General features: G+C 41.2%; 1 protein-coding gene across 1 annotated transcript in view; it reads left to right on the forward strand.

Annotated features, from left to right (window-relative positions):
• focad (focadhesin) overlaps positions 1–18,988 on the forward strand; it is an 82,140-nt gene that overhangs the window by 36,819 nt on the left and 26,333 nt on the right. The window contains exons 12-16 of the mRNA XM_012880178.3: positions 13,193–13,297; positions 13,397–13,498; positions 13,587–13,714; positions 15,915–16,041; positions 16,228–16,362. Of these exons, the coding sequence (XP_012735632.2) occupies positions 13,193–13,297; positions 13,397–13,498; positions 13,587–13,714; positions 15,915–16,041; positions 16,228–16,362 (597 nt within the window). The remainder of the gene's footprint in view (positions 1–13,192; positions 13,298–13,396; positions 13,499–13,586; positions 13,715–15,914; positions 16,042–16,227; positions 16,363–18,988) is intronic.

Genomic DNA, 18,988 nt, shown 5'->3' on the forward strand with positions numbered 1-18,988 from the left:
TAGGAACATGTTTTGTTACAAAGTGGCTGTTTTCATAGTGATTTCTGATTTTTTTTTTGTCAGTATATATTTGGAATGACACAGGGATTTTACTGTTTTGTTGCTCAGATCTGAGGATGGCTGCGCTGTATTGTGTGTGTCAGAGGATGCTGCTGCATTTCACCCTTGCACTGACTTATTTGGCATTTTCACAAGACCAAAGAGAAGAGGATAATGCACAGAAATTAAGCTAAAACTGTATTATTTTATTTTATATACTTTACCTTTTTAAAGGGCTGCTGTTCTATTGCACTCTGTTGCCCAAATCAGAGGTGAAAGAGAAGAGATTGTACTGTATTAATCAGGATTAAAGATAACTGCACTTTTTTTCCATGGGGAGGTCTGAAGTTGTAGGAGGCCCCTTATGCATGTTCCATTGTTGTTTTTTTTGAATCCTCAAAATAAAAATGACATAAATAAAAAGGAATTTCTTCATTATTCATCAGTGCAATGAAATATAATACATTAATATTATTATGGAAGTTAAATTTAAAGCCTCATCATACAGCAGTGTAGTCAAGTGGTGCGTCATTCTCTCCAGGATGTGCTGCAGGGAATATAAAAATTAAACATGAATGCTCATTATGTATTTGTAGCCTACTTAGCTATTTGATAGTAGGCTAACAATGCTAATATAGACACAGCACATGTTGCCTTTATTATATAAGGCTTATATCAGACTTAAAAAATTTTTGCTGCTCGAGACAGATGTGTTGTTGTTTTTTTTTGGTCCAGTATGGCTCTTTAAACATTTTGGGTAGCTGACCCCTGGGGTTGGTGAATCAGTCAGAATATTTTATTTGTCACTGCAGCGAAATTTGTCTTTGACCACTCCGGTTCACATTACATATAATAAAGGCAAAAACTGACAAACAGGCACTGTTCTCACCACCTATGCTAGGCCCTTCCTCTCCTGGACGGTGCAGCTACCATACCACACAGTTATGCTGAGAAACACAAAATCAACTGAAGCACCTGAAGAGAAAAATGACAGAGAACAAAAAGTTAAAAGTTGAAATAACAGCAAATGATGCAAATTGGAGAACAGTAGGAGAACTCAGAAATAGATCTTGATGTCCTCCAGCAGCCTAAGCCTATGCAGCATAACTACAGAGATAACTCAGGACAACACAACCCACTCCCAACTGGAAACTTTGTCAAAAAGGAACGTTTTATTCCTAGTCGTAAAACTAGACAGGGTGGCTATACTTAGAAACCAAAGTCCCAGAGTCTGGTCACATAAGTGACTTGCAGAACAGTAGGAACCTTCAGATCAAGGTTGAATTTTCTGTATGCTTTTTACTTTCTTAATTATGTTTAGTTATAGTATTAGCTTTATGAGTAAGTGCTACACCAAAACCATTGCGCTTGCTGCTTAATATCTGTTAGTACCCAGGCTGCTCAGGGAAGCAGCCCCCTGATAACCTGAAGGGTGGGTTGAGCATGCAATGGTGACTAGTGAAATATCTGCTATTTCATCTTTAAATTGTACAGTTTTCTGATGACATGAGTTAGTCCTGGTAGCTATAGCTATGAATAGCTGATATAGCTTTATCTAGGTGGTAGTTATACAGTGCTTTGCAAAAGTGTTCAACACCCTAAAGATTTTTCATGTGTAGTTGCCCCACAACCTGGAAATAAAATAAAGTGTTTGAGAGTTTGCATCATGTAATTTACAGAGCAATCCAACAACTCGGAAGATTTGGATTGATGTCTGGACTTTGCCTAGGTCATCCCATCACATTTAAATGTTTCCCATTAAACCACCCTCCTGTTGATTTAGCAGTACGCTTCGGGTCATTGTCCTGCTGGAAGATGAACCTCCGTCCCAGTCTGAAATCACAGGCAGACTGATCCAGAATATTCCTGTATTTAGCACTGTTCTTCTTTCCCCCACTGCATGATGCTGCCATCACATTGTCTCACTGTGGGGATGGTGTTCTTGGGATGATAGGACGTGTTGGGCTAGTGCCAGACTATATATTTTCTTGGTAGCTGAAAGCTTTAGTCTCATCTGACCAGAGCTCCTTCCTCTATACATTTGGGGAGATGCCAAAGTGCCTTTTGGCAAACTCAGAATGTGCCTTTATATATTTAACACTAGTAATAGCTTTTTTTTCTGGCCTCTGCCATAAAGCCCAGCTCAATGCAGTGTACAGATCCTTCTGTGCTAAGAAGGCACATGTTAGGAGCACATATGGCTCCTTACATACCATCCAAGAACCAATGTAACATTGAGATGTATCAGTATTAGCAAAGCTTAACATCATAAACCACAAGGCTCTCTGCTTCAGCAGCAGCAAGTCCCTCACTATGTCCAGATGATGGCACTAAGGATGCCAGAGAGGCTGAGCTTTGGTTGACGCTTCACTAACTCGGTGTACAAGCGTCTGCTGCTGGTTGAACTGAAAAGATCTTGGCAAACAATACATTATTTATTGCATTTTAGGCTAAAATCAGGTTTAGCTGATTTTGTATCCATTCTTCATATGAGTCGATGGTGAGGAGGATGAGGAAAGGACCAAGAGGAAGGTAACGAAAGTGCAAGGCTAAGTAATGCTGGGAATTAGACAGTTTTTGCTATGCCCCGTGCACATGAGAAGAGCTAGCTAAGATTCACTGTGGAGATGAGTCTGAGCAAACACAGGAAGGGGAGGAAGACTAAAGAAGCCCCCAATCAAAAAAAAAACATGTAAATGCTTAACAAAATCTGGATTTTCAAACTAAAGCATACATTTACCTTTATACCCATTTTAATTGGTCAAAGCTGAAACCCAAATGTCCCTCTGATGTTTACCAGATGGCCATAGGTCAATTCACAGCAGAAGAGTGTGGTTGGCGTCCATACCGCCGAGGCACTGTGCACAGCAATCCTTTTCAAGCTTGTTTGATACGGTAGCATCAGGCTTCTGAAAAATCTTCTCAGAGGTGAAGTCCTGTGATCTGTCTCGGTGCACTTTAGCAATGTGTGCTAATTGCATGTGTTAATTGACTAGGAGCATTGTGGTGCTCCCGCTGTGTTCTACTGACGCTCATTGCTACAGAACTCTCATAAAGAGCTGCACCAGGTTCATGCAGAACTTTACTTCTTTTTTTATTCTGATACCATACCGCACATAACCTCACCATGACAACTGCTGCTGCTGCTTGGAACTCAGAGCTGATGGATTTTTAATAATGAACCGTTTCTTTCATCTTTGCTCTCCTCAAACACACTACGCTAAAAGATTCAACTTTTGAACAGTTGGTAGAAAGGTCTCTGATGTTCAGTGCAATTTCTGCAGAGGTTCTGGTTTTACATTGATGCTTTAACCTTACTGCTTAGGACAAAATATACCTGCTATCATCTGCTCTTGAATCCTCTGCAGATGATAAAGAGAGACATTTAAACAAAAAGGCTTCCCTCTGACCCTCGGGAAATGTAAATGGAGTCACTAGCTGCCAAAGACGGTGTGAAATATCACATGGTGCCAAGGCTCCTCATTACTAAGGCTTGTAAGACACCTCAGAGTATTCCCCTGCTGCTCTAATTGCTCCCAAAGTGCCACTTTTGTTGGAGGTTTGATGTGTTGGTAGAAGGTTATTGGCATATCTGAAACCATTGGATCCCTCACTCAGTCGCTTATTGGTTTGTAACTGCAGAAAATACCTTGAAGCAGCTTTTGATAAAAGATGGAGGCAGTAAAGGAGCTTTCTGCAGGTGCTGCGATGGTTCAGAGGATTCCTGATCTGTTCATGACTTTTTTTAAAAAACCTTTTTGTTAAAACCTTTCATTCAAAGTTTCACTTTGAAGGAAATGCAACATTTTTCTCCTCTGCTCCTCATTTTGTTTTTAAGCGACAGAGGTGAAGTAGTTGCTATGCAACAACCAGGCTGCACGGGAGGAGGGATGCTGTACGTAGACTAGACTGTTTTACTGCAGAGCTTTTGTGTGTAAAGGGTCCAAGACTGACTATTAACCTCAGCGCTGAAAGGATTCAGTGGAGTATCTCAGTCTGCGTTATTGTTCCGTAAATCCTTTAAATTTGAAGCTTTCGTTATTCAGAGTAAACTCAGGTTCAATACAGTCATTGTTTCATCCTCTAACTAGAGCCACTGGTGGTTAGGCTCCAAAACTGGCACACAGCTCCCCCTGCTGGAGGTTGTGCACAGCTGCAAATCATCCTCAGATGCCACACCGTCTTCTCCACTGTACACCTGCTGTTCTGTGTGGCTGGATTGATAAGGGGGTAAAAGAGAGGGGGAGGGGGGCTGGCATTGGCCAATAACATCCCAGAAACATTGATAGGAAGCTTTGGGTTTAAGCATCCACCTGGCAGTGAAAACTGTGGTCTGTGTGGACTAAAATGGACCTTTACTGGATTAATAGAAGTCCAGTTTTATTTTTAACCTTTTTTTTGGATTGACTTAAATGGAATGAAATGGAAAGTCTTTATTCCCATTGAATTATGCAATGTGTACGTACAATACAACAGAATTAGTTTAAGCTGTGTAATTTAACAACAATAATTTAGATAATTTAACAAAACATAGAGCAGTTTCAGCAGCAATTAAAACAGTTTTGGAGCAATAACCTTGTGTATAACAGCAAAAGACCTTGAATTAAAACTGTTAAAAATAGAATAGAAAATGCATAATTTAAAGATTGTCTGCAGAGGCATAATCCAGCAGTATTGTGGGTGAATGATAAGCAGGTTGGTGCAATCTGTGAGGGCAAAAATGAAATGAACAACAGAGACCATGTTTGCACAGTAGACAGCATACATGGGCAAAGCGGGTGCGTGTCTGTACGCAATGTCTTCAGGGTGCATTGCACACGCTTTGTCCAGGACAGCCATGGCTCTGGGTTGGAAAAAACTATTTTTCACCCTGTTTGTGTGTGTTTAGAGGACTTTGTACCTCCTCGCAGATGGCAGTAGCTGAAATGGATGAGTAGGGTCCGTGCAGATGCTTTTAGTGTTCCTGAGGCATCGTGTGTTGTAGATGTCCTCCAGCTTAGGGAGTACCTACAGCTTTCTGTGCCCTGGAGATGATAAGCTGAAAGGCCTTTTTCTGTCAGCTGCAGAGCAGCGGAGAAACCATGTGGAGATGCAGTATGCTAAACACTCTCAAGAGGTACGCTTTACAAATGCTTGTCAGCAGGGGGCAGAGCTGGGCCATTTAATGGAGAGTTGACGTCAGTTGTTTGTTATACAACTTCACAGTGCCTTGCAAAAATATTAATGCTGCCAAGAACACCTCAGACAGGCCAGGGGTAAAGATGTGGACAGGTCTCAGGCAGGGTTAGGTGTCAGACAGGCCAGGGGTAAAGATGTGGACAGGTCTCAGGCAGGGTTAGGTGTCTGTAGAACAACCCAAGCTTTGCATGTCTAACATAGCATTGTTTGATCCATTATTTGAAACTGTATGGCACAGCTGCTAACCAGCCGTAACAATCAGTTAAAAGCTCATAGTATCTCTGGAGTAGCTGCAGAGTTTCACTACTCAGTTGGAAGAATCTGTTGATAGGACAACTGTTGTGGACTGCACAGATCTGGAGTCTCGTGTACGAAGCATGTGTACGCAATGCTTCACACTCAATGTGGCACGTACAAAAATTAACGTTTGCGTGATGGCGTGTGGTAATTTTTCCACCTGCCGTGAAAACGTGGGGCAGCTGCTTAAACCTCCTTCAATCGGCAAGAACAAAATAATACTAAAACTGACCCAAATCCACTGAAATATACCTGAATTCAGTTTTATTCAACCCAATTATTTTGACGAGTTTGAGCCATTATGGCTCAATCCCACACTAAGAAATAGAATCACATTTAGCTGAGGCTAAATGTGAATGTATGCAAGTCTCAGGATCATCAGTTCTTGTTTGCGGTAAGGCGTATTGTGTCACTTCCTGTTGTCACAGTGTGAATTGCGATCTGTTGCTCCAGACTCTCTCGCTTTTATCTTTAATCTCTTTACTGTAACATCTGTTTCTAACACATAAGCGCTTTTAAAACATCCTCTGTTGCTGCACATTGCGCTTGGGAACTCCTCGTGTTTCACACGGTTTGTTTTTTTTGCCGTAGTAAAAGGGCGCTAGCCTAGCTTTAGTCTAGCCTAGCTTTAGCTCCACAATGGCTCCTTCTCATACTGTTACTTCAGCTTCTCCGTCTCTGTCTAAATCTTCCCCTATCTCCTGCTCTCTGTGTCAGATATTTAGTTATTCCTCTGCCTCCTTTAGTGATAATGGTACTTGTAATAAATGTAGTGTTTTTGTAGCTTTGGAGGCGAGGGTGTCAGAATTGGAGGCGAGGCTCCGTGCTGTTGAAAAACCAGCTGATAGCCGCCCCTTTGCTAGCGCGGAGCCACATAGAGTAACTTCAAGTAGCGGTCCTCCAGCAGCAGCACCTGAGCAGCCGGGTAACCAGGCACACTGGGTGACGGTTCGTAGGAAGCGTAGCTCTAGATTTCAGCCCTCAGGTCACCACTTGTTTCTAACAAGTATTCCCCACTCAGTGACACACCCGCTGAGAAGCCAACCCTCATTATTGGCAACTCAATAGTCAGAAACGTGGCACTAGAGACACCAGGGACCATAGTTAAATGCCTGCCAGGGGCCAGAACGGGCGACATCGAATCTTACCTGAAACTGTTGGCTAAGGATAAGCATAAATACAGTAAGATTGTTATTCACGCTGGCAGTAATGACACCCGGTCACGCCGATCGGAGGTCACTAAAGTTGGTGTTGCTTCGGTGTGTAAGTTTGCTAAAACAATTTTCTCTGGTCCCCTGCCTGATCTGACCAGTGATGACATGTTTAGCCACATGCCATCATTCAACCGCTGGTTGTCTAGGTGGTGTCCTGAAAACGATGTGGGCTACATTGATAACTGCTGAACTTCCTTGGGAAAACCTGGTCTGATCCGAAGAGACGGCATCCATCCCACTCTGGATGGTGTAGCTCTTCTTTTTAGGAATCTGGCCGGATTTATTAGTTCTCCTAAATGCTGACAACCCAGGGTCCAGACCAGGAAGCAGAGCCATAGTTTAACACACCTCTCTACAGCTTCTGTACTGTTACCCACCCATTACCCTATTGAGACGGTGTCTTTCCCACGGCTAAAACTGAATAGATCAAAAATGTATCTAAAAGGAACAAATTATAAAAATCTAATAAAAATAAATACGACTCACCTTGAACCAAAAATTAAAACAATTAAATGTGGTCTATTGAATATAAGGTCTCTCCCTCCAAAGACTTTGTTAGTTAATGAATTGATTTCTGATAATCAGATTGATTTATTTTGTCCCACAGAAACCTGGCTACAAGAGGACTACGTTAGTATAAATGAGTCAACTCCCTCCAATTATTCAAATTTCCACATTCCCAGATCTGTGGGAAGAAGAGGAGTGGCAACCATCTTTCAGTCTGGTTTATTAATTAGTCCCAGGCCAACTAATAACTACAGTTGTTTTAAACATTTAACCCTCAGTTTCCCTCATCCAAATTGCAAAGCAATAAAACCTCTTCTGTTTGTTGTTTTGTATCGTCCACCGGGCCCTTACTCTCAGTTTTTGGATCAGTTGTCAGACTTCTTATCTGCTTTGGTGATAAACACTGACAAGGTTATTATAGTAGGGGATTTCAACATTCATGTTGACACAGAATGTGATAACCTTAGTGTAGCCTTTAAAACTATCCTAAATTCAATTGGTTTTGCTCAAAATGTGCATAAACCGATGCACTCTTGGCTTCATACTTTAGACCTTGTGCTGACATATGGCATTGCTTGTGAAGAATTAACAGTATTTCCTCACAACCCTGTCCTATCTGATCATTTTTAATAACATTTGAGTTTAATCTAAGTTCTCCACCCCCAAAGGAGGGTTCCATAATAGTAGATCTTTATCGAACAATGCTGCATCAAACTTTAAAGAATCTGTCCCCCTTTTAATATCATCTGTATTGCAGAAATTGCAGATAGCAGCAATGTTGTTTCTTCCCATTCACAAATGGATGTCTTTGTTAACGGTGTGACTTCGTCATTGCGTTCTGCATTAGACAATGTAGCTCCCTCGAAAAAGAAGGTGATTATTCACAGGAAGCTGGCTCCCTGGTTTAATTCAGAGCTGTGTTCCTTGAAGCACAATGTTAGGAAATTGGAGAGAAAATGGTGCTCTACACACCAAGAGGAATCCTACCTAATCTGGAGGGACAGTCTATTGTTGTATAACAAGACCCTTCACAGAGTTAGAGTAGCATATTTTTCATCATTAATTGAGGAGAACAAAAATAATCCTAGATTTCTCTTCAGTACAGTTGCCAAACTTACAAAGAGTCAGAGCTCCGTTGATCCATTCATTCCCTTAGCTTTTAGCAGTAATGATTTTATGGGATTCTTTATAAATAAAATTGATTCCATTAAAAATAAAATAACTGGCATCCTCCCAAAGATGATTACCTCGTCCTCAGTAAGTGAGGCAGCGTTGGAGGAATCTTTAGAACCTGCGCAGTGTCTGAACTGTTTAGAAGCAGTAGAGCTTTCTGAGCTATCTAAAATTTTAGCTTAATCTAAACCAGGGGTGTCAAACTCATTTTGGTTTAGGGGCCGCATACAGCTTAATCTGATCTCAAGAGGGCCACACGGGTAAATTAATTGCAAGATTTAAATAGAACTAATTAAAGTGGACTTGTTGAATTTTATATTAAATGAATTTCACTTTTACACAATATATTATGAATAACCTCAGCATTTTTAAGAAAAGTATGTGCAATTTCAACAATACTTTTACTCAGTTAAACATTTACTTGTGTATTATGCATAAGAACTGATCACAGTGATTTTACAATGTTGAAAAACATTTATTCACATTTTTTGGAACTTAAAAACACTGTCCTGCATGACAAAATACATCAAACAGATAAAAATTAAGAAATTATTTAAAATCAATTTTCCACATCTGAAGCTCAGTGCTACCATCTGCTGATTAAAACACAGTGCCCCTCGTGGACAATATAGGAACTGCAGATTTTCAATTAAACGAAGTACATGCTTTTTTCAATAATTGTTTTATCATTCTCTTCCTTTTATCCTCCTCTTTCTTTCACCTTTTCTTTTTTTCTTCTTGTTCTTCCTTTCCTCTACTACTTTCCCATTGTAGTGTCCCTATCATTTGAGATATTCCCCGCATGAATCATAATAAAACTATTCACATTCATAAATGAAGCGGAGCACTATGGCAAAAGCAGTACTGCTCCACTTGTGAATGTCAAATCTGATGAGCTCTTTTTGGCATTAAGACAACAATTCTTATTGCCACATTGCCAGACAGGACACAGGGGGAAAAAAAAACAAAAATTTGAATAATGATAATGCATTTAGCCGCCGGACTAAACTTTTCGGCGGGCCGCAGGCTTTTAAAGTAGCTGTTATTAAACCTTTACTTAAGAAACCATCTCTTGATCAAGATGAGTTTGTAAATTACAGACCTAAATCTAATCTTCTTTTCTTATCTAAAAGTCTTGAGAAAGTAGTTGCTAATCAACTTTGTGAACATTTACAAAGTAATGACCTATTTGAGGAGTTTCAGTCAGGCTTCAGAGCTCATCATAGCACTAAAACAGCTCTGGTGAAGGTCACTAATGATATTCTCATGGCCTCAGATAATGGCCTTGTGTCTATACTTGTCCTGTTAGATCTCCGTGCTGCATTTGATACAGTTAATCACAATATTCTCCTACAAAGACTTGATCATACTGTAGGGATTAAGGGGAAAACATGAGGCTGGTTTAAATCTTATCTATCAGCGCGCTTGTGGCGTACCGGGTAGCGCGACCCATGTTTGGAGGCCTGTAGCCCTCGACGCGGTCGACCCGGGTTCAAATCCCGCGGTCCTTTGCCGCATGTCTCTCCCCTTCTTCCACCCCCTTTCTGTCAGTCTACTGTGAATAAAAAGCGAGTCACTAGAGCCGGAAAAAAAATCTTGTCTATCGGACAGATTCCAGTTTGTTCATGTTAATAATAAATCTTCTTCAAACTCTAGGGTCACTTGTGGAGTTCAGTCCTTGGAGCAATTCTCTTTACTATATATATGCTTCCGATTGGCAAAATTATCAGACAGCATGGGATTAATTTTCACTGTTATGCTGATGACACTCAGCTGTATTTGTCCATAAATCCTGATGAATCCAATCAGTTACTTCAACTGCAGTCATGTCTTGATGACATCAAAAGCTGGATGCCTTTAATTTTCCTGCACTTAAATTCTGACAAGACAGAAGTTGTAATCTTTGGACCAGAGTCCTCAAAAAATAAACTTCTTAATTAATCATTTAATCTGGATGGCTTTAACTTGGCCTCTGGAAATAAAGTAAAAAATCTTGGTGTTATTTTTGACCAAGACATGTCATTTAAATCCCATATTAAACAGGTTTCCAGACTTTCTTTTTTTCACCTCGGGAATATTGCCAAAATTAGAAACATTCTGTCCAGGGGTGATGCTGAAAAACTAGTCCATGCATTTGTTACTTCAAGGCTGGACTATTGTAATTCATGCTATTAGGAAGCCCACAAAATGCAGTTCAAAGTCTTCAGCTGATCCAAAATGCTGCAGCAAGAGTTCTGATAAAAATTAACAAGAGGGATCATAGTTCTCCAATTTTAGCTTCCCTTCATTGGCTTCCTGTTAAATCAAGAATAGAATTTAAAATTCTTTGCAATTAACTGGTTCCCTTTATATAGGACATTTTTGACCAATCTGTATAATCTGACCCAGTCTGTATAATATGATTGAACTTGACTTTCTATGCCTTGAGATGACATGTTTCTTGAATTGGCGCTATATAAATAAAATTGAATAAAAAAATTGAATTAATCCGCCTCAAAATGACAGAATAAACCTCAGTCACATGTACACATTCATCTGTTTTTGTCCCACGTAGATGTAAATGCCCATGGGTCTGTGCTTTGAGAACCATTAAATACATAGTGTAGGGTGACCATATTTTCATTTGGGAAAACCAGGACACCTTGGAGCGGGGGGGGGGGGATCTCTATTCCCATGCATAGAGATGTCTGTGGCATGCACTCACTTAACATAGGCCTACGTAATCCTACAATAACATGATGTTCACAGTTGGTTTATTAAAAATGCTTTTCAGTAAAAGTCAACAGCAATAACTCCAATAACAAATGATAATTTTATTCAAAATGCATTTATTAAAAAATGCTTAACAATTCCTGTAATGAATGAATAGCACAATAAAGGCCTCCCATTTGTCTCGACCCGGTCTGAAAGCGGGGAAACTCTTTTGTAAATCGTTGGTAAACATACACTTGAGCTTTGGTATGTTGTTGGCACTGAGCTATATTACACACTGGAGTGCTAATCGCCGGCTGTTAGAACGAGTCGCTTTGAAGCCACCAGCCGCCATATTGGTACTCCCTATTTTCCCCCAGTAACTAGGGAATATTTGCGCTACAGCATCGAATAACAAGGATTTTTTCATGTTCAGGGGGGGCTTAGGAGTTTTAAAATGTCAAATTATGTTCTAAAACTGAGAAAGTAATGTGCTGAAATATTTAGCATTTTATTTATTTAAATATATATATATATATATATATATATATATATATATATATATATATATATATATATATATATATATATATATATATATATATATAATATTATATTAATAACATGAAAAATATTTCAGCACCTAATTTCCTAGTAGTTGATAGTGTTAGTACATCCACTGACTGTAGAATTACCTGTGAAATGTTTTCACACAGCCAGAAAATTGCTTGTTGTTGCAACCAAATCCGGTGGGATTCTGTGAGAGTAGGGAGTAGCAAGATGGCGGCCAGTGACTTCAGTTTTTCTGGCAAATCAGCACTCCAGTGGTTGTTGGCGTACTGACAGCCACGCTATCTATCTTCTGATTAAGAACAGGGCTGCCCGCACAGACGCGGCTCAGAGATTACGTCACACGCAGCGCCGTGCGCAGTGCCCTAGTGCCTGTCAATTTAATGGTCCAATGAAGGTAATTTAAAAAACAGGACATTTCCTCACTTTCTAAAAAAAACCCGGGACGCCCGGGACAGGACGTGAAATACGGACATGTCCCGGGAAATACGGACGTTTGGTCACCCTAACATAGTGAATCATTTTAAGGGCCTCAGTCATGCTCACTGAAAATTAAAACTGGTCCAGATCAGCAAACTAACTCCCTAACAAGGTTACGGTCATGGTCCAGTGTGGCTTCTCTGCAAAGTCACACTGCTTCTAGGGGAACAGCTGCGGGTCTCGGCTGTGAAAGGGGCGCTGGTGAGAACAGACGTTTACGTGGTCCGTTCTGTTGCTGTCCCTCATAAATGAATAAAAACTGCCATGGTTTTCATTTTATTAGGGCAAACCTGGTATCTGTGGGCTTACATATTCTATGTCTTTCCTCCAACAGTCCCTGTGTTTCCTCTGGTTTTTGATGTGCCTTTTCATTTACACCAGTCAAGTCAGCTTAAGTTGGTGGGTTGATTTTATTCTGAAATTCACCAGAACTTTCTCCTGTCTGGGTCCTGACTTTTCCTGTTGGCTCGTGAAATGCAGGAGCTTTATTTTGAAAACCATAAATAAAATATCACTTTTCAGAATTAGATTCTAAATGCAAAGATTGTCTGGAAATAAAAATTTTGTTTCAGAATTTGAAAACCAGCCATATTTAAGCACAAGAGCTTTACTGTGGAAGATCAGAATATTATGGAATTCTGAGTTGATTTATTTCAGTGACCCCCCCCTTACCAAGTGAAACATGATTTAGATGAATTACACACAGATGTTTTCAACCCTTTCTGTTATGATTTTCTGCTTACAACAAAAAATTTAGGATTTGAAATTAGATAATTTATATTAGATAATATAAATGAAATAATATACAAATGTGCGTTTCATTGAAATGTGTGGTTATGTATTAGTTTTCAAATGGTACTTTTAATCTAACAAACAAGCCTCATCAATTAATATATTTATATTAACTGAATGACTGTAAAACAATACTGGTGGTTGCTTTCCCTCCTCAGCTCTGACACTTGCATGTTTTATATTTTAACAAGGAGAACATATTTAGTTTAAAAAAACAAGTCTAAGTCTTTTAACCCCATATGTGTCTGCAGGTCCCCTCTCTCATTCCTGTCCTGTTATTCAAACTGTCAAAGGAAACAAACCCAGGTTTGACTCATGCTGTGCTCAGCTGCCTGCCAAACCTTGGCACCCATAAGGTATTGGGATGAAGCATGACTTAATATTTAAAGCATTATGAAGCACAGTGAAAGTCTTTTGTTTTGTAAGCCTCATTAGGAACCTGTTCTGTATTTCAGCTTTGCGTCCCCATGGTGCTGCAGACTCTCCAAATGCTGGCCAGTTCACCCAAGCTGAGAGCTGTTGCAATGCGCCTGATGACCACTCTCTGGAAAAGACAGGTCAGTAATAAAATACTAATCATCTGTGATATTGTCTATGTAGATGTTTCTGGAAGTTCTTCAAGCCTTTCTTCACTGGTCTCCCTAGGACCGAGTCTACCCAGAGCTGCAGCGTCTGATGAGCCAACAGGAAACCAGAGTGGTGGTGGGGAAGGAGACTCAGTGGGAGCAGATCCTGGCCAGGGCGGCCTGCCTCAGGGACGTCTGCAGAGAGAGGTTCATTGTCTGATTTGTTTATGTGCGTGTGTATTTACTAGTAAAACGAGGACTTTGATGTAAAGGGAGGACATTTTTTGGTCATCACTTTTTTTTTTTGGACTAGGGGTTAGCTTTAATGTCAATTAAGGCTAGATTAGGGTCATGAAATTAATAGAAGTCAATGGTGTGTGTGTCTGTGGGTGTGGGTGTGTGTGTGTGGGTGGAGATGCACCCATCAGAGGTTTGTCAACGGTTTCCGGTCTCCATTTTTTGCAACAATTTGACCAGCTAATACTGATTTTTGCTAATTTCGATATCTATTTAGATTATATAAATTAGAAGCAGAGACTAAAGTATCAACTCTCTAACAATTCTGTAAAACACTAATTTTTACATTAGCTTTTGTCACAGATACAGATAAACTGTCATTAGCATAGGCGTTTGTGATGGCGACAGGCCCCCCCTCACATTTGAGAAATATTTGTTTGCACCCCACATTTATCATAAAATATTAGTTCACTGGATGTATAGGAGAATACTCCTACCACTAAAACTCCACCCCAGGTTCTGCTGGTTACCTACAACAACTCACCACACGGCATGCAAGCAGACGAAGTGAGTCTCTGAACAGGCTGTTCAAAACTGGAAGAGGTAATGTCAGTCTCAGTTGTTGCTGACCATGTCCATCCCTTTATGGCCACAGTGTACCCATCTTCTGATGGCTACTTCCAGCAGGATAATGCACCATGTCATAAAGCACCAATCATCTCAGACTGGTTTCTTGAAGATGACAATAAGTTCACTGTACTCAATGGCCTCCACAGTCACCAGATCTCAATCCAACAGAGCACCTTTGGGATGTGGTGGAACGGGACAGTCACATCATGGATGTGCAGTTGACAAATCTGCAGCATCTGCGTGATGCTATCATGTCAATGTGGACCAAACTCTGAGGAATATTTCCAGTACCTTTGGAAGGTCGATGCCACGAAGGATTAATGTAGTTCTGAAGGCAAAAGGGGGTCCAACCCAGTACTAGAAAGGTGTACCTAATAAGGTTAAGATGGTGACTGCTCTCTCACTCCATGACCGTGTGACACACGTATATCCCTGACTACACACGTACACATGGCATTCCTCACGCAAAAAAAAAATAGCAAAGCCCATCTGGGCTGCCAATGAACCGTTTACAGCACTGTCCATCCAGCGCTCACTCTTAACCCTGCCTTCTGTGGAGCTGTTTCAGCTTTTTTCACAGCTTGTGGCCATCAATAATCCCTGCTGCATTAGTGTTAACAGAGCACAGGAAGAGCGATCAGTTATAAATCATTTTGGTCTTAACTTTGTTCAATGATTATTTTTACATTTTGGGTCTGTTTCATTTGATCGCATCAAGCGGGTCTATCTAGAAACGACAGCTGGAATGGACTCAGGAAGGTGGACTTTTTGTTGCAGCAGGTAGAATTTCTGGAGATGAGTGACAATCAGAGCAAAGTGTATTTTCGTCAGAAATTTGGAAACGACCACAGAGCCATTTACTAGTTGAGAATGTGCAATGTTGAGCATTAATGTTGTGAATGGAGTTTAAACACACATGATTCTCATATTAGGCAGTCTCGGTATTGAAAAAATTAAGGGTTGTCTTTTTTCTGTTTTAACCCACTAACTGAACAATAAAGTGCCGACACTCATCGGTGGACCCGAGGCATTATAGGACTGGGTCTCATTTTGTCTTGTACACCTTTCAAGCGATCTTGAGCTGGAAAAAAACATGCATAGATTACTGGACTGGACCAAAAATTAGGGCAAAAACAGCCAAAGTCCAAATAAATTGTTAAAGCTTTCCCCAGAACCTGAATAGCTATTCATTAAGAGTACTTTAGAAGTTTTCAAGAAAACAAGGTTTAGGTTTAGAGTTAGGAGTAGCCCTGTACTATATGATGACTGGCAACAGCTGACAAGATGACTGTAGGCACAGCACTGTTGCCTCGCAACATGAACGCCCTGGGTTTCAATTTCAGCCAAACCCTGCAGATATGGGTTATGTTGGGTACTCAGTCTTCCTCCCATAATCCAAAAATGACTGTTAGCTTCACAGTGCCTGTTTTCAGAGAATTGTGTGTGAATGTTTGTTTGGTCTGTGTTTTCCTGTGGTGGACTGGTGACCTGTCCAGGGTGCACCCTGCTAATCATCCCCTGTTCTTTGTGTGTGTCTCAGGCCTTACCAGCACGGAGGTGACATGCTAGCTGCCATCTCACTCACTCTGAAGCAGTGCAACAGACCAGACATGGCGACCCCTGCTGCTCTCTCCGTGCAAGGCTTACAGGAGCTTTGCAGAGCCGAGGTAAACCAGCTGTGCAGCACGTGATCAAGTTTTCAAAATGTATTTCTCAAGGACTGTGGTCACCGTGTTGGCTTGGTAACTGTACAGATAATTATCAGCCAGACTGCCAGGTTTCAGTCCTGGGAATCTCACAGCTTGTTTAGATTATACTATAAGGGATGTCTGGTTTCATGGTGTGTTTTTCAGGTAGTAGACATTATCTCGACTTGGAGAAGTCTTGGAGCTGAGCTGAGATGTGACTCCCGTCCACTGATGATTAAAGCCATTGCTGAGCTGCTATCCTTGGTTCCCCAGCTCGCTGTAAAGTCAGAGGAGTATGAGGTACTTCACTCGCCTCCTCTTCCTCATTTATAGACTGCTTGATGATCTGTTAGTGCTTCATGGGACAGTTTGGTCTTTCTTTCAGTCTGCATTATTGCAGGCTCTGTTCAATCAGTGACATAAGCAAATTAATTTTTCATTAACATTTTTAGTTATGTTTCTATGTTTTATCATATACCAAATGATTTAATTATAAATCCATCAGATTAATGTGAAGAATTTAGAATTCCAGGGTTGGTCCATATTCGTTACCTCTATGGTTCTCTGACATGTTGGACATAAGGTTCTTGAACATATCCTGGCTGATAGTGAGGACATGTTGTCCATTCTTGTCCCGTTGATCAGCTTGCTGGTTTCTCAGGCTGCTTTTTGAGAACTGCCCTCCGGTACTGTATCACTATATTACTGTAGGACTCAAAAATGATCCCACCTTTTTGTTCTCTTGGTAAATGATTTTTCGAATGCTTCAAACAAGCAGGAGGATTCATGGAAGGAAATAGGCATGCACCAATCCTCTGCTGTCAATCCTTGGTGTTGTGCAATTATACACTGTTTAAAGTTATTTAATGTTTCATAAATAACTCTGTTAAGTATTGTCTGGTGATGATCAGCTCTTAAGCTGATATTAGGACAATGGTTGAAAGGGATGAATTCGAGCACTAGCGATCTTTTAACAGCAAACTCTGCACACACATAGAATAAAGGAGTGACAACTTCTTCAAGTTCAAGAATTTATTAACAGAAATTAAATGAACATCCAGAGAACATCACTTTATAATGCTGAATTAACACTATATTTCAATCAATAAATCCTCTCTACTAGGCTAGGGAAACTCAACTAAACTACTAAGCAAAATGAAGATAAAAGAAACTAAGCTAAGGAACTATCCACCCATCCATCCATTTTCTGACCCGCTTAATCCCTCATGGGGTCGCGGGGGTTGCTGGTGCCTATCTCCAGTGTTCACCGGGCGAGAGGCGGGGTACACCCTGGATAGGTCGCCAGTCTGTCGCAGGGCAACACAGAGACAAACAACCATTCTCACACACACTCACACCTAAGGACAATTTAGAGAAGCCAATTAACCTAACAGTCATGTTTTTGGACTGTGGGAGGAAGCCGGAGTACCCGGAGAGAACCCACGCATGCACAGGGAGAACATGCAAACTCCATGCAGAAATACCCAGAGTTGGATTTGAACCCTGAACCTTCTTGCTGCAAGGCAACAGCGCTACCCACTGTGCCACTGTGCATCCCGCTAAGGAACTATTTACATGCAAAAACCTCCTGAGAATCTTCACCAGACATTAATATTCATTATTAATGCGGGAATAAGGCTCATAGCACTATCGAATGACGGTGGAGCGAAACAAACAAGCTTTATGCTTTAAAACAAGCTCCTTTTGAAGGTCCGGAACCAGATGTAACCAGGAGCTAAATAGCATTTTGGCTAGCGGATTTTCAGCGCTGACTTTAAAAGCTTCGGCTTTAATTGTAGTCATATTGAGAGGCCGGATAACATAAACATTAATATCCCATCAATGTATGAAACCCCTGTGGAGATAACGTTTGTTATAACCATAAAACACATTTGAACCATATCAGCAATGCCATGGAACCGGATGCTAGCATGAGCTAATTCCGTTAGCCCTTTTGTTTAAAGACATGTGGACGCATCACAAACATTTTCCAATGACCATTGTAACCTTTCCTTTTGGGTCTCTCTGTCCAACCTGTCGGTGCCTCGTTTGAGTTCAGTCCACTTTGGTCGTCCAAGGAAGGCAATGAAAAGGGAACCGTTGCTCCTTCAGCAGCGGCTAGTGACTTAGCAGCGGCAACTTGTGGTTGGAAGGGAAAGGCCTCGACCGACGGTCCACGAAGTATGTCAGCTCCCTCTTTCTCTCAGCGTGGGAAGTGGGTAAAGGAGGCCGATCTGCGCCGTCTCAAGTCACCTTTCCTGTAACAGCTCTGATTTGCCCGGTTATCCTCGGGCGAAGAGGGATCTCTCCCAGGTGCTGGTTCCTGTCTTTTGGGCCCGTGAGCCCTCATGGTTCAGGCCCGTCTCTCTCTCCTCCTTTTGTCTCAGGGAGGAAGGAAGGTGAAGAAGGGGTGGCAGCCCCTCTCAAGGGCTCCAGCAAGAAGAAGCAGACAGAAGTGAGAGTCTTATCAGCAGTGCTCTGACCTTTTGTCTGTGGGGTGTGGTTAACAGTAGGCACCCTGCTGAGAGAGGCCGTCTTTGCAGCAGAAACTCTCCTTTGTGGCTGTGTGGTCAGAATTCAATCTGACATCAATTATTTCATCATGGCTTTAATATGGCACAACACTTGGAGTTCCTGCTGGGTTGCGTCTGCTCTTGGTGTTTTCTTCATACAGACAGGGCTTGTTTGCTGGCCTTCTTTACCCAATGCTATCATCTGAATGTCCTCAGTGTGCTTGCAGATGAACTCCCACCTGAGGCCATCTTTGATTAAGCTCTGCATCCTCTTCAGTAATAGACAGTCCAGTCCAGTCCTCATCCTACTAATGGCAGGACTGTACTGACGCAAAGTTAAAGGAACAATAAGTAATAATGACGCCTGGCGGATAAAATGAGAACAACACATAAACAGTGCCTTTCATGGAGAC

This window comes from Fundulus heteroclitus, chromosome 14 (assembly GCF_011125445.2).
Source record: "Fundulus heteroclitus isolate FHET01 chromosome 14, MU-UCD_Fhet_4.1, whole genome shotgun sequence".
Lineage (NCBI taxonomy): Eukaryota > Metazoa > Chordata > Actinopteri > Cyprinodontiformes > Fundulidae > Fundulus > Fundulus heteroclitus.